At 55.6% G+C, this 25,033-nt stretch overlaps 1 protein-coding gene across 2 annotated transcripts in view; it reads right to left on the minus strand.

Moving 5' to 3' along the window:
* Plcg1 (phospholipase C gamma 1) overlaps window positions 1-25,033 on the minus strand; it is a 33,178-nt gene that overhangs the window by 7,746 nt on the left and 399 nt on the right. For both annotated transcript variants that reach the window (XM_047540345.1, XM_047540346.1), the window contains exons 2-20: window positions 24,554-24,864; window positions 7,459-7,611; window positions 7,252-7,345; window positions 7,056-7,103; window positions 4,992-5,076; window positions 4,819-4,902; window positions 4,569-4,603; window positions 4,338-4,410; window positions 4,142-4,243; window positions 3,847-3,965; window positions 3,676-3,761; window positions 3,477-3,597; window positions 2,255-2,423; window positions 1,996-2,118; window positions 1,786-1,887; window positions 1,511-1,698; window positions 1,012-1,212; window positions 820-939; window positions 543-723 (exon numbers count right to left, since the gene is read on the minus strand). In XM_047540345.1, coding sequence (XP_047396301.1) covers window positions 543-723; window positions 820-939; window positions 1,012-1,212; window positions 1,511-1,698; window positions 1,786-1,887; window positions 1,996-2,118; window positions 2,255-2,423; window positions 3,477-3,597; window positions 3,676-3,761; window positions 3,847-3,965; window positions 4,142-4,243; window positions 4,338-4,410; window positions 4,569-4,603; window positions 4,819-4,902; window positions 4,992-5,076; window positions 7,056-7,103; window positions 7,252-7,345; window positions 7,459-7,611; window positions 24,554-24,770 — 2,301 coding nt within the window. In that variant the 5' untranslated portion in view covers window positions 24,771-24,864. The remainder of the gene's footprint in view (window positions 1-542; window positions 724-819; window positions 940-1,011; window positions 1,213-1,510; window positions 1,699-1,785; window positions 1,888-1,995; window positions 2,119-2,254; window positions 2,424-3,476; window positions 3,598-3,675; window positions 3,762-3,846; window positions 3,966-4,141; window positions 4,244-4,337; window positions 4,411-4,568; window positions 4,604-4,818; window positions 4,903-4,991; window positions 5,077-7,055; window positions 7,104-7,251; window positions 7,346-7,458; window positions 7,612-24,553; window positions 24,865-25,033) is intronic.

Here is a 25,033-nt window from a genome sequence, read left to right on the forward strand (position 1 = left end):
TTGGTAGCTGAACCCAATGTCTAGAAGAGCCCCCAGCATGCTCCTGCCTGTCCAGGGCTGCCTATGTCCCCTCATGACAAGTCTCTCTCAGCTCTCCTGTTCGAGACACCCTCCTACTCAAGGCCATGGCCTGGGTCGAGTTGTGGTCATCCACTGCTCCGTGAGTCCTGCCTTCTTCCTCTGCTAGCGTCCCCTGCAGCCCTGCCCTCCATCCCAGCCCCCAGGAGGGCATCTGCACAACCACACTGTGTGGCCTGCTCTCCTCCAGGGGGACAGTCCAGGCTAGGCCTGCGAGGAAGTTCCTGGCGTCTGTGTACTTCTCCCTCTGTGAGCTCACCCCACACCTCGGCTCGCTGGTTTCCTGATTGAATGCCCAGCCCCATCCGTGCAGATGCAGCTCAGACGTCACTCCCTCCAGGACACCTTCCTGGTGCCCAGTCTATGACTCCCTCCTTGGGAGCTTCTACAACACACCCTAGGACTTGGGTCAAGCACATGTAGTGACCATTAAGCTTTAGGTTGCTTCCCCACAATCCCCTTACGGCTGTGCCTATCTTCTCCAGCGCCTCCTCATTGATGGGGTAGCGCAGCTTCATCTTGCGGTACAGCGGGTGCTTCTCATAGTAGCTGATGAGATCGACGAGGCTGTCGAACTCTGAGTTTCCCAGCATCACAGTCTGGCCCTCCTGTTGGACACGGCAGTGCTTGATCTTGCCTTCGGCCCTTCACAAGGACAGGATGGTCACATGGGAGTCAGGACAGCACAGACTCAGGTGAGGCCCCATATCCGCCCCCAGCTTCCCTGGCCTGACCCCTCACCGGAAGGAGATGGCATATGAGTTGGGCTCGCTCCGTTTCCGCACCAGGAAGGCCCCGTCCCGGGGCACACGCATCAGCATGTGCTCGGCCTGTGCTCTGGTCAGGCTTGCGTGGTACCACCTGAGGACAGACAGAGTCAGCCACAGCCAGCCACCCAAGTTCCTGCCCACCAGGGCCTGTCCTCTCCCTTACTCTTTGCTCTCGTGGGCATTGGTCTGTGGGACAGGCTCTGAAAGGCGCATCTCAAACTCATTGCAGCGCAGGGGCACCTGCTGATAGTGTGTGATGAGGTCGTAGAGAGAGTCAAAGACGAGGTTGTCCGTCAAGAAGAACTTGGGGGTTCCAGCATCCTGCCGGGAGTGGATTCGGCAGTGCTGGACTTTCCCGTTCCGCCTGAGGGAAGGAGAGGATGGAGGGACGCATGAGACACAGGTCAGGGCTCCAAAGACCAAGTTTTACCCCCAAGTGAGGCATCAACTCTCAAAGAGGAAGGTCAGCCTCCAGAGGAGCTCAGGGAAGGGGCAGGAGGCCTTCGAAGGGGCTGAAAATGCGTAGTCACAACACATGTGAAGAAACCACGTTCCACACAGAAGCCTGGAACAAGGGCTCCAGGAGTCAATGTGGCCGTTTCTGGAGATTATGGCTACATATGTGCTGACTGAGCACGTGCGACACACTGGGAGCGGGTTACCAGAAAGACAGCGTGTAGTCACCCACGAAGGTCTCACTCTCGCGCACTAAGAAGGAGCCATCGGGAGCCCCAGTCTCGATGCAGTACTCAGTGAGCAGGCGCTCTGCAATGTGCCGCCCATCCCGCCCCGCGCCGAGCTTCCCGTGGAACCACTTCTCATTGGAGTGCAGCTCTGTGCTTCCACTGGCCTGTGCAGGCGAGGGCACCAGCAAAGACTCGGTGACTCTGACCCCAGCCCCGACCCCGCCCGGCCCAACCCCAGGCCAACTCCTCACCTCCTTGGGCTCCTCCTCATCCTCGTTGCCTTGGTCACTGCTGGTCTCCTCAGAGTAGTAGATCTTGCTGCTGGTCAGAACGAAGTAGTGGGGATACCACTCCTGGAACAGACCAAAGGGACTTGAGTCAGGGCCCCTCATCACCCTGCCGCACCACACCATGCCCAGCCCAGCCAGCCCAGCCCAGCCCGGCCCTGCCCGGGACCTCACATGGTTTACGGGATCCTCCAGGTAGAGGATGCCATTCTTGATGGAGTTGCTGATGTCGTTCTCGGAGTACATCACCGAGGTGGGCACCTCCTCATAGGCACTGCCCTCAGCCAGCTTCTTGTGCTGCGCGGAGCAGGCCAGGTCACGCGGTGCCTGCTCCAGTCCCAGTGACTCCTCCTGCCGGAGGGCTAGGTCCAAAGCAAACCCAGGCCGGGAGACACTGCGAGTGTGGGGCTCCTCCCTCCAGCCCTCGCCCTACCTTGATAAGGATCTTCCTCTTGAGCTGGTTGGGTGACGGGAGCCCATCAGCAGCAATGTCCACAGGCTTGGTGAGGAGTGTGTCCCCAAGCACCTTCTTGAAGTGCTGAGCCATGTTCCTCTGCTGGGCAATGCTGCAGTGGTCCTCAATGGACAGAATGACAGGGTACCTGTGGGGCAGGACATGAGTGCGGTGACACAGACCCTACAATTCTGTGGGGCAAGGCTCAGTCCAAATGGCCCCCACCCACAGCCCTGGTGCTGGGAGCCACCGGCCTGGGTGCATCCTACATCCGGGAGCTCTCTCAGAAAAGAGGCGGCTGTGGCCACAGCCACTGGTGAGACGGAGGGGCAGCTACAAAACACCAGGAACCAGGCGGGGCAGGTGCTGCAGAGGGAAGCCCCAGAGGTGGTCCATTTACGGAGGCTGCCCAGCAGTGCAGACAAGACACCACACTACAGAGAGGTCAGGGGAGTTGGAGCAGCTCTCAACACAGCTGCCGGAGGACCACTGGGCCGCCGGTGCCTTCAGTGAGGTGCAGGGGACTAGTGACCACAGGCTAGGCAATGAACAGGAACTAAGGAACGGTCACAGATGCTTCTCTGGACTGCGAGGGAAAAGGAACTGGTGGGACACTAGTCTGAAGAGATCCTGGGTGATGCCAGATGTGGCAGCACATGCCTATGATCCAGCAATTTGGGAGGCTCAGGAAGGAGGATTTCACATTTGAGGCCTGCCTTTTTTTTTTTTTTTTGCGGTGCTGGGGATCGAACCCAGGGCTTTGTGCTTGCAAGGCAAGCGCTCTACCGACTGAGCTATCTCCCCAGCCCCTGAGGCCTGCCTTAGCAACTCAGCGAGGCCCTAAGCAACTTAGTGAGACCCTGTCTCAAAGTAAAAATAAAAAGCACTGAGGATGCAGCTCCCTAGTGAAGTGTCTTTGGGTTCAAGCCCCAGTACCAGAACAACAAAACAAAAGCCACAGAGATCAAGGTTAAGGGCGTGTGTTTTGAGGGTGAGATGAGCTTGAAGGTGTTCCACAGGCTGTAAGAACCTATAAAAAAGGTGGGTCATGAATGCAGGAAACAAGGAAGAACTTGGGAAACAAGAGCTCAAGAAGCAGGAGAGGAGAGGCCGAGAGGAAACAAAGATGGAGGCAGGGAGTCGGGCAGAGCGCGTGGAGGGTCCCCAGGAGTGAGAGCTGGACCTCCCCGTGCCCACTCACTCTGAGGCCACGAAGGCATGATCCTTGATGGTGTGCAGGACATCGGAGAACTTGATCTTGGTGGTTAGGGTGTGTCCGTGGTAAATGACTGGCATCCCGTCGGGGCCGTCCCAGCAGTCCACTGAGGAGCAACACCGCCACGGTCAAGTGAGCAGGACTCTCTCTCACCTTCCCTCCCCAGCCCCTGGTCCCCACGCACACTCGATGCAGCGACAGCCCATCCGCAAGCAGCGAGCATAGGCTTCCAGGGAGGACTCGCTGGAGAACTGGTCCCCAGTCAGGTACCTGGACAGTCAAAGAGAGGCAGGTGTGGTCTAGGGCGGTCCTCCCTCCCTAGAGGGGCTGGGCGGGGCACAGGAGCCACGCTCACGTGTTGTGCGAGGAGGAGATCCAGTAGTGGGAGAGCGGGTTGTTCATGGCGTCTGGGCACACGGCGTCCAGCTGGGAGTTCCACACGCTGTTTTCTTTGGAGAACAGGAAGGTGACAAACTGTCCAGGAACAAATGCGGAAGGAATGAGAAAGTGAGTGCCAGCTGCCACCCAGGATGGGAAGTGTGAGCAGAAGAGGGTGCTCGGTCTCAACTGGGCTGGGCAAGGTAGGCAGCAGGTAGGCTCCAAGTGGCATCCCTAGGGAGAGGGGCTCCTAGGGCCCAGGTGGGGCTCACCTCATCCAGGAAGAAGTATGGCTCCTCAATCTCTCGCAAGGGGTCTCGGAGAAAGCTGAGCATGAACTCCTGCACCTGGAGCCGGTCCACAGCCCAGAGCTCCTGAGCGGCGGGGAGGGCAGGCATGAGAGAAGCCTCTAGCCAGGGACGAACGCTCCCCCACCTCCACCAGCCTGATGCCCTGGCCCAACCGTACCCCCTGGTACTCAAGGAGGAACTGCTGGAATTCAGGAAGAGACACTCGGCAGAGCTCCGGTCGCTCCCCAGTCCTGCAGAGAAAAGGCGAGTGCCTACGGTCCACAGAGAGCAGGGCCCTTCACCGGGCAGAGCCCAGCTCCTGGCCAGCACGGCTCACCCCTCCCATCACTGTCCCACCTGCATCAGAATCACCCAGGGGAGAGCCCCACCTCCCATCTCCAAACCAAACCTCAAGGTGCTGGCTTCCAAGAAGGGGAGGTCCATCTGCAGGAAACAGAACCTGGTCAGGGACAGAGCCCTGGGAGACCACACAGGCCAGGGGCTCTCAGGAAGAGAGGCTGGGACAACAGATGGGGACAGGCCTCAAGGAGCAGTGGCACCCCAAAGCCCCCAAGCAGGGCACCAAGGCTGAAGCAAGCAGGGCTGGGGTGGGGCGGAGAAGCAGAACGAGGGCAGGGGAGGACAGGCGGCTCATGCACCGTCTTCTGGGCGTTGTACATGAGGCTGCGGTACAGCTGAGCAAACTGTCCATAGGTGATGTCCCCGCTGCGCTGCTCCAGGTCCTGCACAGTACAGAGCAGGACTGCTGGTCAGGGCACAGCTGAGGGTTTCTGGCCTCCCTGCCCTGCCAGCAGTCCCCAGAGGCCCTTACCGTCAGCCGCTCTCGGAGGAAGCGCATGTTGGGGACCCGGTAATTGACCTGAGACAGCATGTTCTTCAGGTCCTTGGCTGATATACTGAAAGGCAGACATCCCCAAGGGTCTCATTCAGTTTCCTAAGGCCTCCCACCTGGTGGCTGAGCTCACCTGGGGCTGGCTGAGTAAACAGCTCTACTTGGGGAACTTGGCAACCTTAGGACAAGACTGGATCAGAACCTAACAGTGAGGCAAGTACCTTTCTTTCTCCGGGCCTAGGTTTCCTCATCTAAGCAAAGAAGAGCTCATGACCGTGGCAAGAAGGGATGAGGTTCAGTCAAGCAGAGCAGGCATGGGAGGGAAGGAGAGCCACCTCCAGCCCACTCTCACCTGCACTGCTCTAGCCTGCGTCTCCCGCCGTCCGGCTGGCTTGGATCTGGGTTCCCCATCTGATGCCCAACCAGAAACCTCAGAACTCCAGCCCCACCACAGTGAAAGGGGCCAGGGAGGAAGTGGGTGGATGTGTTCGGTCAAATACAACTGCTGGTGACTGGGCACTCTTGGGGGACAGGCAGGGTGAAGAATTCAGAGAGCATGTGTGCCTGCCCTCCAGGATTGTGGGTGCCCAGGAAATGGGGCCAATTTGCAGACTGGCGACAGGATGGACAAGGTGGAAAAAGGAGACCGTCTCCTCCCAGTGGGTGCTGGGAGGGAGGGGGCACTTCTTCTCTGGCCGACAGCCTGGCAAGAAGCACCAGAACTCTGAGGAGGCTCAGTTCTGCCCCGGTCAACGGGGGCTGAGCGAGCACTCGTGTGCACCCTCATTCACCCAGGAGGCTGATGTGCAAGGTCCCCACTTTCCAGGAAGGAAATGGCTATTCTCTTCTGATTACCACTGTCCTCTTCCCATTAGTATGTGAACAGGCCGTTGTTCTGTCCTTCCGCCTAGCTCTCTCTTCCCCTCGGTGACAAAACTCCTGGGACACACTCCCTCTGTGTCCTCAAACCTCTCCTACCACCTGGCTGGCGATGCTCTGCCCACTATATTGTTGAACACAGAGTACCTGCAGCTGTCACCACTCCCTCCTCCCCATGGCTTCCTCTCATCCTCATTACTGCCGCTCGGCCCCAGTGCCTAATGTGGGAGTGGTCTGGGATCAGCCACTGGCCCTCTTCCCTTTACTTGCTATACCTGCCCCCCGGTGGACCTCTTGCCCACAAGAGTTCCCCTAGCACCCATATACTCCCAAGTCAGTATCTCTGGCCCCGACTCCTCTCCTGAACTCACTCTACCCACCTGCCAACTCCACACCTCTACCTCGGTGGCTAACTCACATCCTAACTTACACCCTGCACGGAACCCCTGAACGCCCCGCACTGTGTCCCTCCCAAGGTCCTCCTGCTCTATCGATGGCAATCCCACTGTTCCAGTTGCTCAATTCAAAAAGTCTGCTGATCTTTAACTCTTTCTCCACATCCCAAAAATTAATATGGTAGGAAATTATTTCCTGGCTCTGTCTTTTAAAATACAATATAGCCTGAAACCAACCACATGCTACCATTTACCACCCAGATCCGAGTTCTGCCAGCTGTCACATGGAGGGTGAAGTGGCTCTGAAGAGCCCTCCACACTGCAGTATGATCCTAAGCAAATTAAGACGGAGCCTGTCACTGCCCTTCAGAACCTCCATGGTCTCCCACCTCTTGGGATGATCCGAGGGCCTGACTACGGTATAGCACCCACACTATCCCATCTGGTCTGTTTCCCCAACTCCCTGTGGCCCACGTGGCTACCGTACCAGACTTTCAGCATGAATTTCAAGGGATCCCCCTCATGTACTACCAGTCACCCTGACCCTCTGGGTGACCTGCACGACACCCAGAGTTAGGTCTGCACGTCCATTCTCTGCCCAGGGGCAGAGCACTTGACCACTGAGGGCGTTCTGTAGAAAGATACTTGTGCCAGAATCCCCCACCCCACTTAAGGCAGGATGGGTCCCTCTGGCTCATCAGGCAGCTGCTCAGAGGCATGGCTACTGTCGTTCTCGGCTACCAGGTACGAGTCACAGCTCAGCACCCACCGATCCTCGCGATTCCGATCCACTGAGTAGAACTGCTTTCGGAGCCACCTGGAGAGAGAGACCTGAGATGAGGGTAGCTTCTCCAGCCAGGGCAAGCCCTGGGGGGAAAGGGAACAGATGGTGTCTGGGCACACAGAGTCCCTGCCCCTGCTCCCCTTGTTCCCAAAGCCCCCAAACATCAGGCATGGTTTCTTACCTCTCGATCTGCAGGGGTGTGGCTGCCTGTAATGTGTCCTCCATCAGCCAAGTTAAGCCCTTGATCCACATGTTCACCTCATCCTCGGATGTGGCTGTGAGCAAGGGGAACAGCTGAGCTTATTAAGGCACATACCTCCCATGGGGGCAGGGGCCGAAGGCATTCCCCTTACCTACCCCTACCTCCTTCCAAGCCCTTGACTCCCACCTTGCAGGCTCAGGGTTTTTAGGCGGAATTCCATTCCATAGAGGATAACAAAGCAATGTGACTGGTCTGGGCGGAAAGCAGGGTCCTCTTGATAGCGATCAAAGTCCCGTGAGGTCTTCCCTGGGCGAATCTCCTTGATTTCACGAATATCAACTAGGAAGGTAGTGAAAGGGTCAAGGTCAATCTGGGGCCAACCAGAATTGGCACCAAAAGGAGGGCAGCCTGGTTTCCTCACTCAATCCCACTCTCCCTTAGGGAGGGACCACAAAGAAAGATACTCCCACTCTTTCTCAGGGGCAGAGCCAAAACAATTCACAGGCAATTTAGGTAATAAAAGAGAACTAGGCTGATCTTAGGATAGACCTTTGCTAAGGGCTGAGAGGCCAAACCGAGCTAGTAGGACAGGGAGCTAGCTCTGTGGCTTCCCTCCCCCTTCTCTGCTCCCTTGCAGAGAATACAGCCTTGGACTCTTGGACCTGGAAAAGAGCTGCACATCAGGAGGAGCAATGGGGATCATTGCTGTTCTGGAACAAAGACACACACAACCAATCATGAAGTCCCAGGGGTAGGGCTGAACAGGTCCAGATGGGTCCAGTCCCATAAAACTGGTATGTGCCTGAAATGCTCCACACACTAAAGACGTCCCCAAAGAACTTCCAGCAAGAGGCCAAGTCTCCCCTAAGGCAGCAGCTGTCCGAGTGCTGCAGCCATCCTGGGCCCAGCCCACCATTTGGCCTGACATCTCTTCCTTATCAAAGGGCCCTCACACACCACAGGTCGGGAAGTACACAGGCCTGAAGGGCAAGTGACCTGCCCTGGCCACTAACCTGAGTGAGGATGCAGAGCAACTGAGCCAAGTGACTCACTTAACTTCTCAATTTTACCATCTATAAGGCAAAGGGCTTGAACTGAGTCTCTAGAAGGCAGGGTGGCAGAGAAAACATGCACAGGCACGGGGGCAAGGCTGCCTGAACTAGAACCCTAGCTCCACCTCACATCAGCTGTGTGATCTCGGCAGAGGGTCAACCACTGTCTCCACTGCTGCACCTAAAGAGGCAACAAACAAGAGTATCAGGAGGTAACTGGTAAGGCCCAAAGCTGCTGCGGTTCAAAGTGCCAACACCGTGCGCTCAGAGGGAACTCTGCTCCCCACCAGCCGGAGCTTGCTCAGGTGCAGAGGCTCTGATCTGAGGCCTGGGAAGACCCCGACACGCTCCAGCACAGGATGGCTGCCCCTCATGACATAGCTACACTAGGCCCTGGGGCCAGCTGGAAGCCTGGACAGAGGGCAGATTTAGGGAAGACCAGGTCAAGCAGAAGCAGCTTTGCTAAGCCAACCTCTAGAGATGACCGAGCTTCCCCTCAGCTTAGGCGCCTCTAAAAATGCTCTGACCCTAGACTCACCTACAGATGTGGAGCGCTGCCCGCCAGCCCTAACACCAAAGCCCTGCCAGGCCCAAGTGCACTCTGGCCTGGATGGACCCGACACCCAGGCTCTTCCTGTCCTGTCCCTGCATCACAGCAGCCCTGCCCAACCCACTGGGAGCAGTGGCATCACTGCTGACCCCAGCCCCAGGTCCCTGCCACCACAGTACTGGTTCTTCCTGGGCCCAACTCTGTCCTCTCAGCAGAGCCCCCTGGCCTGTCCTCTAGTTGAGGGCCCACCCCTAGTTCCTACCAACTGGCTGTCTGTTCTGACTCTTCTGAATCTTCATAAAACATTGATCTGGGGGCTGGGTTGTAGCTCAGCAGTGGAGCGCTTGCCTAGCATGTGTGAGTCACTGGGTTTGATCCTCAGCACCACATAAAAATAGATCAAACGAAGGTATTAGCCAGGCACAGTGGCACACGCCTGTAATCCCAGCAGCTCAGGAGGCTGAGACAGGAGGATCTCAAGTTCAAAGCCAGCCTCAGCAAAAAGGAAGGCGCTAATTAAACATCTCAGTGAGATCCTGTCTAAATAAAGTACAAAATAGGGCTGGGGAAGTAGCTCAGTGGTCGAGTGCCCCTGTGTTCGATCCCCAGTACCAAAAATAAATAAAGGTATTGTGTCCATCTACAACTAAAAATATGTATCTGTAAAAACAACACTGCTCTGACCCCGAAGGTTCCACTTGTTCCCACCCCCAGACCTCTCCTGCCAGCCTAATGACCTGCTCTCAGGTCTTCAAAGCTTTTCATAATGGGAGCTCAGAAATCACCTGAGTTTTTTGTCTTCACGTCTTCTCTGTTCCATTCAAACTACATTAGACCTACGGCAAGAACAGCCAGGGCTTCTCTCCCCATTTCATCCCGGTCCCTGGCTGGGCTCCACTCTCTTCCACCAAGACCCAGCTGAGAAGCTCCACCCCGCACGGTCACCTCGCCATGCCGTGTGGTGCTGCACAGACCTACGCTCCTCACCCCCCAGGTCAGGCAGCACCTGCTGAATGACCGAAGGACGAATGGAAGAAGCAGACACACAGGTCGGGAGTGGGCAGTGAAGTGAGGATGGCGTGAAAACACTCAGGTGGACACGGAGGGGAGGACGGGCTACACAGACCCAGCCCAAGAACACAGAGTGAACACCCGCGATGGCAGGAGGTGCTTCCCCCAGGGGAAACGCCCACATCAGAAAATGCACAGGAGCCACAAACTCTGCCTTTTCAAACAGAAACCAGTATGTTCTTCCGGTGCAGAGATGTCACCCCCTTACACCCCCTTACAAAGGTAGGTGTGGGTGGGCACACGCACCTAGGGCCAGGGCCTCGTGGTCCACAGCAGGGTCTTTCCTCTCTGCTGCCCACTGGGCATCAAAGCTAGTCCACGATGATGCAGCTACTATTTGGCAGGTAACTGCAGGGCCAGCTGCAGCCACCCCGCACCCTCTGGTCACATGTGCATGTGCACGCACACAGGTGAGCTCCAGTCCTGTGCCCTGTGCTCCTGGGCACACTGCCACAGAGACCAGGCAGAACACAAAACAGGCGCCTGCTGACACAGGGACTAGGCAGGCAGAGCAGCTTGAGGCTGGCATCTGACTCCCCAAGCTCCCCCAGGCCACACCTGGTCCCCTGAACGGCCTCCCATGAGGAGACACCAACCTAGCTCTGGTACCCTTACGGCCACCAGCAATTGAGAACCTGGAGCAGCGGGATGCTCCGCCAGGTTCCTGAAAGCACGTCTTGGGCTACTGTACCCCACCCCGTCCTCCCAGGACAATACAGCAGGGTCTTCTTTCCTGAGAGCCAGGGCTGGCCCTCCAGGAGCTGCCATCACAGGGAGACTCGAGTCAGACATGGCTCTGCCCTACTTGCAGGGCAGGAGTGGGAGGCTGAACTGGTCCGGCATGATCTAGGCCAGGCAGGAGGAAGAGAGAGCTTCCCAGAACCTGGAAGCTTGGGGGGGCAGGAGAGCCACGTCCTGTACCTGGAGGCCCACGGCCAGCCTCCTCTCCCACATAGAACTGTGGGAGAAGAACGTTCAGGGGAAAGAAAGAGCCAGGTTACTGAGAGGCCCTCACTGTGCAGGGGATGGGGGGGAGAGGAGGAAGAACTCTCTGAGGACAAGGACAGGAACCCACAACCAGGAGGCCTCTGGCTGGATCCCCAGGTTCGCCCCGAGGGCACAGCCTGCCCAGAACTTCTGAACACTCATTCCTCCTAGGCGAAGGCCATGCAGGCTCCAGGAACGACCTGGGTGTGCCACTGAAAACGGGCCGTGGTAGGCGAGGCAGTGGGGGACACCAGCCTGACATTCAGTCCCCACACTCCAATAAGGAAACGAAGACACTGCCTGTCTTGAGGGGCCCTGGGGTAGTGAGGGGCACTCCCCGCAGCGCCACCTCATGCCAAGGACTGTCATCACAGGCAAGCTCTGGGGGCTGACAGCCTCTCACAAGCCAGGCTGCCAGCGCCCTCGGTGGAATCCTGGGGCTCGGCTCTGCCTCCTACCCCGAGTGGAGATCTCCTCCTCTGTTCCTCCAAGAAACCTTGGCTGCTATCTGCTTCCTAGAGCTGCCAGGCCAGCAAGGAGAACCACACAGGTCTGAAATGACGGCCAGGAGGCCTGGAAATCCTTCGCTCCTTCACCTTAGTATTCCCGTCAAGAAACCGGGCTTCCCCTTACCTTGAAAGGCTGCTAAGGGCCCTGACGGGAACCCACCCACCTGCTCACGTGCCCACTGCTGCCAAGCTGGGGCCTGTGACAGCTGGCAAGGGAGACACACACGTGGCTGTCTGCAGAGCTCTGCTGGGGGTAGACACAAGCCTGAGAGAGAAAGCTGGGCCACAAGGGCAAGAATCCAAGCAGCCATTTCCCCAGCTCAAAATGGGGCCTTGCAGGAGGGGCCTGTCGGGAGAAGTGGGCCTCCATTCAGATCGGCACCAATGTTTCAAGTCAGGTGCTGCTTCCTGGGCCTGCTGCACCCCCCTGCATGCTCCCATTCAGTCCGAGACACGTGCAGCTCCGCCACTCTGCACACAGGAGGGTACAGGAATGAGAGGCCCACAGATCTGAAAGACCAAGCAGGAGATCCTCTCTGGCTCATGAGGGATAAAATGAGGTTTCAGGGCTGGGGTAGGGCTCAGTTGGTAGAGTGCTTGCCTCACACACACAAGGCCCTGGGTTCAATCCCCAGCACCACACACAACTGAGGGTACCCTAGCCAAAGACCCTTCACTTGCAGACACACTACTACACAGACCCCCACATGGGAGCAGGAGCCTTGGCCCACCCTACCACACCAACCTCAGAGGGCTTGTGTTGTGGTTTTTCAACAGAAGGAAATGTGCCTGCTGCCTGACACTTGGGGACAGCATTAAGCACTGAAGCAGAATGCCACAAGATTGAATCTGTAAAACCAAAGTTTGCACGACCAGGCCAAGGACAATGGAAAGAGCAATGTACCCTTTCCACCTCTTCTCTTCTCCTTTCCCATCTTCCCTTTCACGGCCAGGACAGATTCCTGACCTGAAACCACAAAGACTAGAGACCAGTACTTAGAGCAGAGCATCCGAGCCATGCAGCTTAATATCAGCTGCCTTTTGGATGAGACAGTAATGGCAGTGGCTGCCCCTTTAAGAGCCTGTTTCCTCATCTGAGCCACAGAAAGAATCTCCAGCACTCTGAGAGTTGAAAAGGAAGATAACTCTCGGGACTGGCTAAGAACCTGCTTCTGCAGGAGAATAGGACCCAATCCCTGGGATGGCACCCAAATTACTGGGTAGGCAGAGGTGCTCTCAAGGGGACAAGCTCAATGATGGGCAGCTAGTACCCTGGGGAAAGGCAAGAGGACAGTGCCCCATGAGGACCCATCTGAATGCTCCCTGTCTTGTGACTCCTGCTGCCCACCCAGACATCAGGCCAAGCCACAGCCTGCCGCCAACTCTCCTCCTGCCTAGTGCGGTGGGACAGCCACTCTGTGTGCCACTGCAGAGATATGCACGGGAGCAGTTCTAGGACTGTGGGGACGTTAGGGAAGAGAAAAGGGAAAGCGAGGGTGGCGCACTAAGCCTTTTGCAGGGCTCCTAAGAGGACAGCCCGGGGAGCCAGCCAGTCCTTCCCCGGGGTAGAAGTGAAGGCCGTGGAAGGGGAGAAGAGGGGGCACAACCACCAAACCCAAGACCTTAAATTAGACCCACGCTTCCTGGCCAGAACCTACGTCCAGGGTTCCCTGCCCTCAACAAAGCCATCTTCCAACGGTCCTGTAGACAGCTGCCCGACACGGCACAGGGAAGGTGACGCCGAGGCACGCTCTCCTTTCTATTACTGTGCGTAGCTGCCACCACACCAGACCAGCAGCAAGGGAGACGCAGCACCCCCTTCCCAGGACACACAGGTGACACTCACAATGGGCTCTCCCAAACACGTGGCCAAGAAGAGCAGCCAAGCCTGACTCAGCATCCGGCCCCTGTCCCACCTTGGTAAACAGGAAGAGTCCATTCAGAGAGCTAGATGGAGGTCTGTGGCGTCCCCCGCACAGGACCCTGCACTGCCACAAACTAAATGCTAAGGCACAGCTGCTGCACAGGATCCTCACCAATATACAAGTTACCTAGAAGCTAGATACTAAAAGAATCTCCTCTTCAGAGAAATGAAGAAATGAAGGGTCTGAAGGGTCTGGTCATGGTCACATGGTGATTCATGGCAAACCGGGGCCCTCTGTGGCATCCCCACAGCAGCCACTGTCCTGACACTGGGTAAAGGCAGGCAGAGCGAGCTTTCGTATTGCCCAAGCAGACAGCCCTCTTCCCTAGGATGCTAGCTCATTCTCACCCATTACAGAGGTGGCCACAACATACCCAGGCCCCAAGAGAGGGAAGGAGGCCCCACCCAGAGAACTTGAAGCTGGAAAAGAGCACAGCAGTCACCTATTAGTCTATTCATCCATTCCATCCAATCAAACATTAACTAGGCATCTACCTATTCCACCTCAGGCCCCAGGTTGGTGCTGGGGAAACAGATCAGTAAGGCATTTGAGTTCCTGTCCTTGAGAAAACCCCTGCCTGGTGGAGGAAGCAGATGGGAAGCAGATAACCATAAGGTCATGCAAACAGCACTGAGAGCCTGCAGGGTCTGGAGAGCGCTGTGGGAGGCAGGTCTGGAGGGTGACCTGCACACGTTGGGCAGAGGGTCATGGGAGCCAAGGCCCTGACACAGGAGTCTGGTGTGTTCTGGAAACAGTGGGTTCAGAGTTCAGGGAGAGAAGGTGGACCTACACTGGCCCTGATGGCCACAGTAGGGGAAGGGAGCTGTAGGAAAGGTGACATTCCCCAAGCCCAGATGACTCCCAGGCAGCCCTGGGTTTATCTTCTGGGTCAGGAGTCCTGTGTGCTCTGCTATCTGCCACCCTGCAGGCTGATGCTGCCATTGTTCTTTAAATGGCCTGTGTCTGCTGGCCTCCCCAGTAGAGAAGAGAGGGTGAGTCCACTAGGGCCAAGTCCCAAGACTGTCCAGGGCCCTCAAACGATGTCCCCTATGGCCCATTCCGGTCACATGCAGAATCAGAGTCCCGGGCATAAATCATCTTCCTATCATTCTCTTTCTTGACCACAACATTCCCCTACTTGAAGCTCTGTCAATTATTTCCACACCCTCATGGGGTTTTCCTGGTTTTTTTTTTTTTTTTTTTTTTTTTTTGGTATTCCCATTAAACAATGGCCTTAATCAAGGCTCAGGCCAAGGTCCTCTCTTCTGGTGCTGTCTGGTTCCTAGTCAACGTCAACCATGTTCACAGGTTTAACCATCTCCTATGCACAGACAATTCACAAAGCATCTCTGGTCTCCAAGCTTCAGATCCTTCCACTTAACTGCCTACCTCCTATTTCTGACCTGTCCATCTCAAAAATACCCTAAATGCAAATCCCAAACCAAATACCGTCTTCTATCATCAAAATCCAGGCCTCTGGTCATGCCCCCTGGGTCAGCTAATAGCATCGCCAAACGGGCGCACAAATTTCAGAATCATTGGTCCCCTTTCCTCTCACCAGCCCTCAATCCAATCTTTCAAGTCCTCTGCCTTTATTATGCATAATAACCACGTTCGCTGAGTGACCTCGAGGGCCATCATGCTAGGTACTAAGAACACAGGTCACCTCGGGAGTTTGAATGTGGAAGGAAGAATTAGATTCACACACTATGCTAGACAGACGATGTTAAACAGAGCCACAGACAAATGTTCTCAGGAGCTGAGGAGCAGGGAGCACAAGGTAGCTGCCTCTGATGGTGGGAAGCAAGCTGGAGCCACAGTGGCACCTGGCACCCGTCTCTCATTTCCTGCATAGTTCCTCTGTGGACCACTGTGCCAAGGCTCTGGTTAAGACTGTCATTTCATCCTGACAAATAACACAAGAAGCAGGTGTCGGCGTTCCCATTTCCCAAGGGAGAAAACTAAGCACAGAGAGGTTAACGGACTTACCCAAGCTGGAAGCCTGAGACAGAGTCAACAATATTTCAAAGCCAAGATTGTCTGTGCCCTAGGCTTGTGTCCTGTACTGTCCCAGGATCCCTGTGGGAAAAGGCCAGGTGGGGCCAACAGAGACAGAGGGGAGGATGGAAGGACTCCACACACTGCTGCTTCATGGCCTTGGTCAGGGTGGTGAACACATGCGCATTTTAAGGCTATCTGACTGTTGTTCATGGCCTTTGTCAGGGTGGTGACCACATGCGCATTTTAAGGCTATCTGACCGTATTCTCCATTGCAGTGTAAACTTGCAGGCAAGGACAGTGTCTGTTGTCTTCACTGCCCCATGGCCAGCAACAACTTATTAACAAGTATTTGTGGAAAGAGAAAATTTTAACAAGTCACTGCTGCCCAACCTGCTTCTGCTCTTTAGGTGAGGCCCTTCTTCCCACAGCCCAGGACACCTGCAGGCATCTATCTGCCATCCTGTCTCTGAAGACCCTGACACAGAGCAGAGGAAATGAGTTAGGAGGAGAAAAAATCCTGGTCTCCCTCCCACGATGAAACAATAGGAGCCTAGAACTGAAGTGGGGAGCGAACGCAGATGGGAGAGCAGAGGCCTTCACCTCATGGACTCCCGAGTCCTGTCTCACCAGGTGGTCATGGAACCCACTCCACCACCTCCTGCTGGTGGAGGCAAAGTCAGTCTTAAGCCCCAAACAGGAAACCTTGACTACGGATTGGAGAGGTTCTCAAAGATGACAGTTACCAAGGCCTGTTCACTCAGGCTCCCTGCCTCTGACACTCCTGCGGGCTCTCCTGTCATACAGGCACATGAACCAGCTCCTTCACAGCAGCGGGCACACTCCCTTTGGGCCATGCCACCCCAAGTCATTCCTGTCCCTTGTGCTTCCTGGTGAAGCAGGGCCCCAGTGAGTGATCTAGTTTCTGACCTCACCCCAGTGTGACAGAATTCACTCACTGCCTCCCCAGGAAGCACAGCTTAGATGCTCTGAAATTCTGAGTCAGCTACCTTGCCATTTCCCCCTCAATTTTAATCTCCCAGTTCTACTCTGGTAGGACATACCCTTGCTCCCAGCTTCAAGCTTCCAGGGCGGGCCAGTTCTCAGGCAGGAACTAGGATAGTCTCTTGGGAGCAGTCTGGTACCAGGCATTCTGCTACCAGCTCTGGCCTCAAGAGGCCCTCTGTAAAATTCCTGACAAAGTGACATATGCTACCTTTTCTACACTCCTTGGGAGATATGCCAAGAGCTCCCAAGGAAGACCATAATCCCAGTTGGGACCCACTAGCTAACACAGGTACATTATACTCCAGTGCTACTGTGGGTAGAGGAAGTGACCAGGAGGGGAAGAGAGCTGCATCCAAACATTTGGAACATCAGGTAGTACAGTGAGACCATCGGGTATGTCTGCAGGGCCTCAAAGGACCAGTACACCCACTTCTGTTGATGCCCGACCTGTCGACTGAGTAAACTGAGCTGTGCCACCTGTACCTTTGTACCACCCGTCCCCTCACACAGGTGAGAAAACTGTGGAACCTGCAGCAGCAATCCTCCTTCCCTTTCCTAGGGTTAGTCACCCTGTGAACTCAAGCCCACACTTTCTGGGCCTGAGGTTTATCAGTCACTCAATCCCACAGGGTTAGAATTCCCCCGCCAAACACCACCCCACACAGAACCCAGTGCGGTCGACATCCTCCTCCTACCATGGCCACGCCGAAGACTTGTGAATCGGGGCATGTGTGCCCTCAATAATCACTGCAGCCATACACCCAGGTATCCAAGAAGTCAACCCCAAAGTGAACTCCCACCTGGGCCAAGGGAGACTCTTCCTGAACACAAACGAGTGGTTACAGTTGCTGTGGGCCAACCCTCACCAGTCTGACCAGCTGTTCACTGCCAGGGCCTGGACCTTCAGCCAGGCCGCCCACTCTTCATGGTGCCCATGCCTTGCTGCCAGGCACTTCAGGAACCTTTGTGCCCATCTTCTAACCAACACCAGTGTGCCAGCTAGTGTGGGAGGGGTCCATGGAGTAGGATGGGCTGCTACAGAGAGAATTCCACCTGGGCACTCAGGCTCAGTCTATACCACTTGGAAGGCACCAGTATCTTCCGCTGTCATGGTTTTCCACATGTTCAGACTGCTAGCTTCCCAGGATCAAGGACCGGTCACCTCCTTTTCTTGCTCCCTGACGCCTTTGTGCCAGGCCTGTAAAGAAGATGCCAGTCTTCTGCAGGAGAAAGCCTTACCCACTTTACTCTGCATCCTGAGTCTAGCTGAAGCCAGGGCCACCGGCCAACACCAGGAAGGGCCAGGGCCGGAAGGAAGCAGCAGACCCTATACACAAAGCCTACATGTGGGCTATAAAAAGGAGCCCCTCCCTACTTCCCCCAGGATGGGCCTGGTTCCTAGGAGGTGAGGTGTGGGACGAGAGCTAGCACTCGTGCCTGGGCACACAGCCACTGCAGCCTCTCAGAGGCTAGCCCAGCACCACTTCAAAAGAAATTTGTTTTGCAAGGAGGGGCATGAGAGTAGTGAGGGTTGGTTTGAGTGGAGAGTCTCTGAGCCCCATCTCTCAGGACCACAGCCTCCCCTAAAGCAACCAATTCCACTGTCCCCACTGCCTCTTCTCCCAACTCCACCGAATTCAAGGACACCCCTCTACACGTCTTTCTCTGCTCTCTGGTGGACTAAGTACACTCCCTGGAGGCCTCCCAGCACCCAGATTCTCACTTGGAGGTTCTGGCACAGCCAGCAAAGAAGCTCTAGGGAGCAGCCATGATGAGAGGCGAGAAGAGGCTCTAATTCTGGGGTGATGACAGGAAGCTGTGGCCAGAACAGACCAGGCTCAGAGGAGAGCTCAAGTAGGGGCATGTGTGTTGGGGCTCAGGCAGGGAGATTACAATTAGGTCAAGGCCTCAACATCTGAACACAATAATATGCCAATTTCAAAGATGCCAGCTAAAGGCCGTCTCTTGACTCCCTGGGGCAGTCTGCTCTAACCCAGTAGCAGAGCCATCTTATTGTCATTTTCCCCAGAGTGGGAGAATAAATTGAATATTGTAGCAGGAATCAGAAATCCTATGCCATATGAACTTGCTATGTGACCTCACCCCTGGGACCCTAATTTCTTCCTTTCTGCCCTCCTTGCACTCATGGAGCTGTTACAAAGATCAAATAACACAACAGATGAGAAAAAGCTCCATGCACTCCCAATACGCTCGTCAAACATCAGAATCTTGATGCCCCACACCCCTGTGTACAGACTCAAGGAGGAAACAAAACAAGCAGCCAACAGACCCCTAACCGGGTTGCGAAGAGCAGCCACGCTTGGCAGGAAGAACTGGAGCTCTGCGGTTCTACTTAGCACACAGTGAGAGAGTGAAGGGACAAATACCTACCTGCCCTCGAGTGCCAAAGGCTATGCTGGGCCCGTCACAAAAAACCGTACACATACAGTCTCATTTGATTAGCATTAATGGACTACTGTGTAGGAAGAAATCATCTTCACAGATGTGTCAGTCTGAAAGGTTAAAGTAACAAACCCAGGATTACAGGAAGAGCTGAGACTCAACCCAAACGTCAATGGCTCTAAACACAAATCTCCAGTCCTATAGCTCAATTATCAACAGGGTGGGGCTATCTGGTCACTCCTGGCCCTTGGGGCGTCTCACCACTTATTACCACTGCTCTTGGAACTCCCCCAGGACAACTCTAGCACCTCCTAATACAGAACTCACAAGGAGCTCCAGAACACTCCCTTCCTCCCACCCCACACCAGGTCTCCAAGGACTCTCCTTAAAGTCCACACCAACTTCTCTATTTCTAAAATAGGGAGTTAAGAGGGGGAAATTCAGGCCTTTGTGACCTTCAGCCTCACTTCTTCACTCCAATGTACCCATCAGTGGCCTCCTTAAAGCTATATCCCACAGGAAAGGGCAGAGAGTGAGAAGAGACGCTGAGTTAAGGGAGACGGATGTGGTCAGGGCAGCAGAGAACTTCCTGGAAGACGGGGTCTCCCCACCACACTCAGACAGCAAGGCACTTAGAAATAGGCCAGTGTGATGTCTTTGCCCACAGGAAGGGTTAGTACCCAAGCAGCCGCTTCCAGCTACCTCCCTGCAAAGGCCAGGGGTGAAGAGAGTCCTGACCACGAAGGCACTCCTGAGAGCTGCAGGAGAGTGGGCAGCCTCCTTGCCCTGACTCCAACGGCCCGGAGGCCAGGAACCAGCCCCACAACACAACGGATCACCTACCCCCCACTTCCCCCCAGGCCATCCTGTCAAGAGCTCCACACATTAAGCACATACACCATGTCACAGTTGACGCCTGGCACTTCACACAGATTCTCACTGAATCCTCACAAAAACCTTGAAATAAGTTCTATTTATTACTATCCCCTTTTATAGATGAGGAACATGCTCAAGGTCACAGAGCAATCAAGCTGCTTGACAGGATTCTAACCCTGGCAGTCTGCGTTCCCGGCCACTCAACTCCTTAACTCTGCTACCTCACCCCTCAAGATTCGGCCCCTCTCCCTCTGCCACCACTGCATCCTGGTTCTTCCTCAGTGAGCAGGTCTCACGTGGGTCCTCACAGGTGCTCCACTGCAAACTGCAGGAGCTCACTGCCCTGTGCCCCCACCTGGTGGACCACTGCTGCAGGGGCATCTCAGGTGGATGAGGGAAGTCAGTGCCGCTGCAGCCTGGGCTGGCTCCAGTGCTAATGGGATGGAATGTGACCCCCTCAATAGCACCCCGAGCACGACACACGGGGAACCCTCCGCACAGTGCCTCATCGCTACCATGCCAAACACATTCCCAGTCCCTTCGGATCAACCAGGCAAACTCCTCAAGCATTCAAGGGCCAGCTCAAAGGTCACCTCTCCCATGACACGCTTCCCGGCTCTCTCCTCCGCCTACCTAATACACAGGGTTACAGCTGCATGCTCCCAAGTCTGTCCCATCGTAGAGGTCCTCAGCAGCAGACCGTGTCTCATTCAGCCCTTAAACCCTAATGCCTAGCAATGGGCAAGTAAGAGGTATACGAATAATATTTATTGAGTAAATGCCCCTCATCAAGGGTCCACCTGAAGCAAAGCCAGTAGCCAAGATCTCTCAACTCGGACTCAACCTGTGCTTCTGTGTAGACTCGCACAGAATGCTGGCAGAGGCTGGCAGCGCTCAGTTTCTCTCGTCATCTGTGAAGCAGGCCCTCCTCCTAGATTCACAGGAAAGAGCCCCAGCTGCAGAAGGGGCCTGGAAACCCACACATGGGGGCAAGCTTGGGGTGCTGAGGAAACACTAAGTGGTCTAACTTCCCCTGGAAAAACGACAGTCAGACAGGAAACACACAGGCAGGGATGGCTAGCTGCTGAGATCCGGACACGTGCTCTTGCTCTTCTCCCACCAGGAGTAACCAGCCAGCACAAAGGAAGCCTTCTGACACCCGCTGGCGCCCCACGGCACTGTGGGGCTGGCCCTCAGAGCAGGCTTCCCGGTGTGCTCCTCTCCTCCCCTCACCAGGTGGACACCCACTGCCACCGGGCTCGCCCCAGCCAGCTGGCCCCCATACCACCTCCCTCTTAAGCCCATGTGCCCCATCTAGGGGCTCGGCTGTTTTCTTTTGTCAACACTCTCCATCAAAGGTACCACCTCGGATTTTCTTGAGTGTTTTAAGCTTCCCTGAAAGCAAGAGCCCATTTTCATTCACCATCCCAAGAGTATTTACTGACCATTCAGGCAAAGATGGAAGCCTGGGGTTCTAAAACTCTCCACAGATGTACTGGGCCCACACTCAGACAGCACCTCCATGGAGTCTCCACCTGGGACTCCTGTGCCCCAAATAATCCTCAACTAGGCAACCTCACCAAATGCAGGTCTAAATCATCACAGAAGGCACCAGATGGAAAAGCGGGGCCATGGCCTAGAGAGGCTGAGGTTGTCTTGAGAAGCAGAAGCTGAGGACGACTAATGTGCCACCTAAGAATGAAGGTTTCTCCTCAGAGGGGCAAAGCAAACCACAGGGAAAGCAGGGGCCTGAGACCCACTGGCAGCATAACCCAAGAGCAGTCACCCTGGGGTGTCAGTCAGACCTGACTGAGGGCTGGGCCCAGCTGAGGTGCTGGCACACACTGACAATAATCACTCCCTGTATTTTTACTTTCTCATCTATAAAATGGGCGGTACTCCTGACCACCCTGCAGGGTGGGGATTAGACAAGAAAACAGGGCAAAACATCTCTTTAGCACTCAAGAGGAAGGCTACAATTGCTTTTTATTCACTTAAAGTCTGCAAAAAAAAAAAAAAAAAAAAAAAAAAAAGCCAAAGTCAAATACCAATCTGATTCCTGTCACATCGCCACACAACCAAATGGCACCAAAGCACTTTCCCACCCTTCTTTCTATCCAAACTCCATCCAGCTCTAGAAATCAGTAGGTGCCAGCCTCACTTCACAAGTGACCAAGTGAGAGGGCACAGAGTCAGGACAGAATGAGGTCTCACACATGAGAGCTGCGTGCTTTCACTGAACCACACCATCCTTTGGGCACACGGACGCCCTGAGGGTAGCAGAGCATTCCTCTCTTTGGCCAGGCTTCAGACACTGTATGGTACACTGGCAAGGCTAGCAGGAAAAGGCCAGACACCTGAGGCACCTGGGCCAGAGGCCAGATGGCAGGGGATCCAGCTGGCAACGGAACTCTCCTCAGAGTCTGCAGAAGGAGGTTGCAGGGATCAGAACCCACCAAGGCAGTGAGCCATGAATGGGCAGAAACGGGGCAGGGCTGCAGCCAGAGGTTCTTCCCGCAAGGTCTAAATTCTACACGTGGATCTATGAGCCTCTTACTCAGGTTCTTTCAATCCAGGTCCCTAAAATCAAAGAGCTATACGCATTCTGCCTGCCCTTGGTGCCTCTCAGCTCTCAGTTAACCATTCAGAGTACTGAATTTGCACACCTCTGGCTGATTCACCCTGGAGGGCTGGGGAAATAAGATCCTCTGCATTTCTGTCTCCATTCTCCAAAGATCTGAGTGAGACACAATGGACTAGCTGGTCCCCTCCCCACACCTCTTCCCAACTTATAAACAAGAAAGTCACACCCAGGAGGCAAACGTACAGAACTCCAAACACTTTCTCTACAGAAACACTGTTCTACGTGATGGGAAGGTGAGTGGGTAGATGGACCGGGGCAAAACAAAACCGTTTCCTCCCTGAATAGCAAAGCTGAGTGAAATGCGAACTTGGTCTCTGTTCTCCTTCCTGCACACTTACCTTCTCTGTTTAGGCAGCCATATGAGACCTCCCTCAACATTCCCAGTCCAGGGTCTAGGAGGGAGGCATAGTCTGTCATTATGACTATTTATTAAACACATGCAATGTGTCAGGAACTACAATGTCAGTCAGTTCACATTCATTAAATATTTGCAGAGCCTGGCACTGCAAACTATCTATCTCACTTAAACACCAGAGCAACCATATATGGTAGATATACCATTACCCCCATTTTACAGATAAGGATACCAAGGCTCAGAGACTGGCCAAGTAATGCACAACTAGTATATGGGCTTCAAATACTGTGCTATGCTTATTGCCTGCTCATCACATGCATGGCTTAAAATGCAGCTGTTACCCTGGAGATCTCTATCTGTGAACTTCCAGTCAGGGACACCATCTCAGCATAGGGAGTACCACAAAAACAGGAAGGAGGCCATGCCCAGAGTCTGATGTCTGGGTGATGTTTCCAAGGCTGTCTCATCTCTTTGCGGTATCTGTCCTTCTTTCACATTGAAAATGATAGGCTCCTAAATCACTAAATGTTCTCCCAAGGACCAAAGGGGGCACTGAGGAAGGAGGTGCCATTTCTGAGTTCAGCAGCTGTGTCAGATCTGGATTCTGCAGTGGAGGATGGCTGCCTCACCACAAAACTTTCCTCCCTCCCCATCTTCTTACCCATCTACAAGCATGTACACCATACCCAAGGTCTGTGAGATCTTCTTGTGGCCTATCACTTCCTGACGCCCCTCCTCCACTAGGACCTGGTTCTGAGCCTGGGACGCTTGACACCAGTCTCTGGAGGGTCCTTGCAGGAAGCAACCCACAGCCTGGGGTGCACACGCATCATTTCTGGAGGGCAGAGCTGAGTGACCACTTGGCCACAAACAGGCACATGGTAAGTGGAATATTGCTGGAAAAGATCTGGGGTTTCTCAAAATCCCCCAACTCCCTCCTCCCACCACAGACTTGTGCAAAAGCTGCCAAGATCAGGCCTGGGAAGGCAAAGAGGCAGGAAACCAAGAGGAGCCGCTCCCGGCTCCCTGGGGCCACCGGACACAGGACACAAAGGGCTAGACCCCAAACTGGCTGCACACTCCTAAGAGGAGTACCTGACTTCAAGATACTGGGGCTGGCCTTTCTGGGGTCAAGCTCTTGGTTACATGCTTGTAGGGGCAAGTGGAGTCTGGAGACTTTTATCAAGAGCCCCAGCTCTGGCTTTGAGTGTCTACCCACCCACACAGGCCTCCAAAACTCAGCTTCGGGACAAAAGAAGCTTGAGGGTGTGTGTGTGGGCGGGGGGTGGGGTGGTGGGGGGGAGGAATAGCCAATGTCTTCTCTCAGGCTTTTCCAACCCAAACAGGACCACCTTCCTCCCTGTCCCCAAGAGGGAGATGAGTAGGCCCGGCTCTGCTCCAAAACCAGCCCTACCCCAACATCTGCCTAAGTTATACTTAGGGAAATCAAAGGTCCCTTTGCAAATAAGACCCTGGCCTGGGGGCCCAGAGCTGTTTCACAGACTGTGCTTTCTGCAGAAGGGCGGTGGGCGGGGAACATCTAGCCTGGCCCCAGGTTCTGGGGCTGGGTGGGGGCCGCTGTCTTGGCTCCCATCCCCGCTGCCACCACTCTCGGGGGACAGGGGGCCCGATGCCCGCCACGAGGGCGTCCAGCTCGCAAGGATTTTCAGGCCTCAGGGAGAAGCGCCTTGGAACATTCTCCCTTGCTGGGGGAAGGGGTGTCCTGTCAGGTGATCGAGGACGGCTGCCCCCCGCCCCCGGTGACCCCCGGAGATAAGCGGGGGCGGGGCCCAAGAGGGGGGAGAGAGAAGGGTTCCAAAGTTTGCCCAAGTGCGGAGCGGCCGGCGGGAGCCCGCGGTCCCCGCGCGCCCAGCGGGGCCGAGCGGGGAGGGGGCGCACTTACTGGCCCCCTCGATCTTGTCGGCGCCGCGGCTCCACGTGATCTGGCGCGTCTCCAGCTTGACCTGGAAGGTCTTCCGCTCGGGCCGCTGCGACTTCTTGGAGTAGAACAAAGTCATGACGGTGCCCACCTCAAGGCTGCGGCAGAGGTGCAGCACCTCGGCGTCCGAGGGCGCGCCGGGCCCGCAGCCATTGGCGCATGGGGACGCGGCACCAGCCATGGCTCCGACGCGGGGGAGGCTGCAGCGCAGGCCGGCCGGACCCAGGGGCAAGAGGCTGCTGGGGCGGCCGGCGAGCGGGACCCGGCGGCGGCTCCTGCGGGCGGACACGGGGCGGAGCTGAGCGCGGGGGCGGGGCTTCCCGAGGCCCCGCCCCACCCCGGGAACAAAGGCGCCCGCGGGGAGGACCCCCCGCCCTTTGCCGCCGCTGCGCCTGCGCCCCGCGACCCCCGGACAGGCCTTAAGCGGGGCGCGGGCGCAATGGC

This window comes from Sciurus carolinensis, chromosome 2, assembly GCF_902686445.1.
Source record: "Sciurus carolinensis chromosome 2, mSciCar1.2, whole genome shotgun sequence".
In the NCBI taxonomy this organism is placed as follows: Eukaryota; Metazoa; Chordata; class Mammalia; order Rodentia; family Sciuridae; genus Sciurus; species Sciurus carolinensis.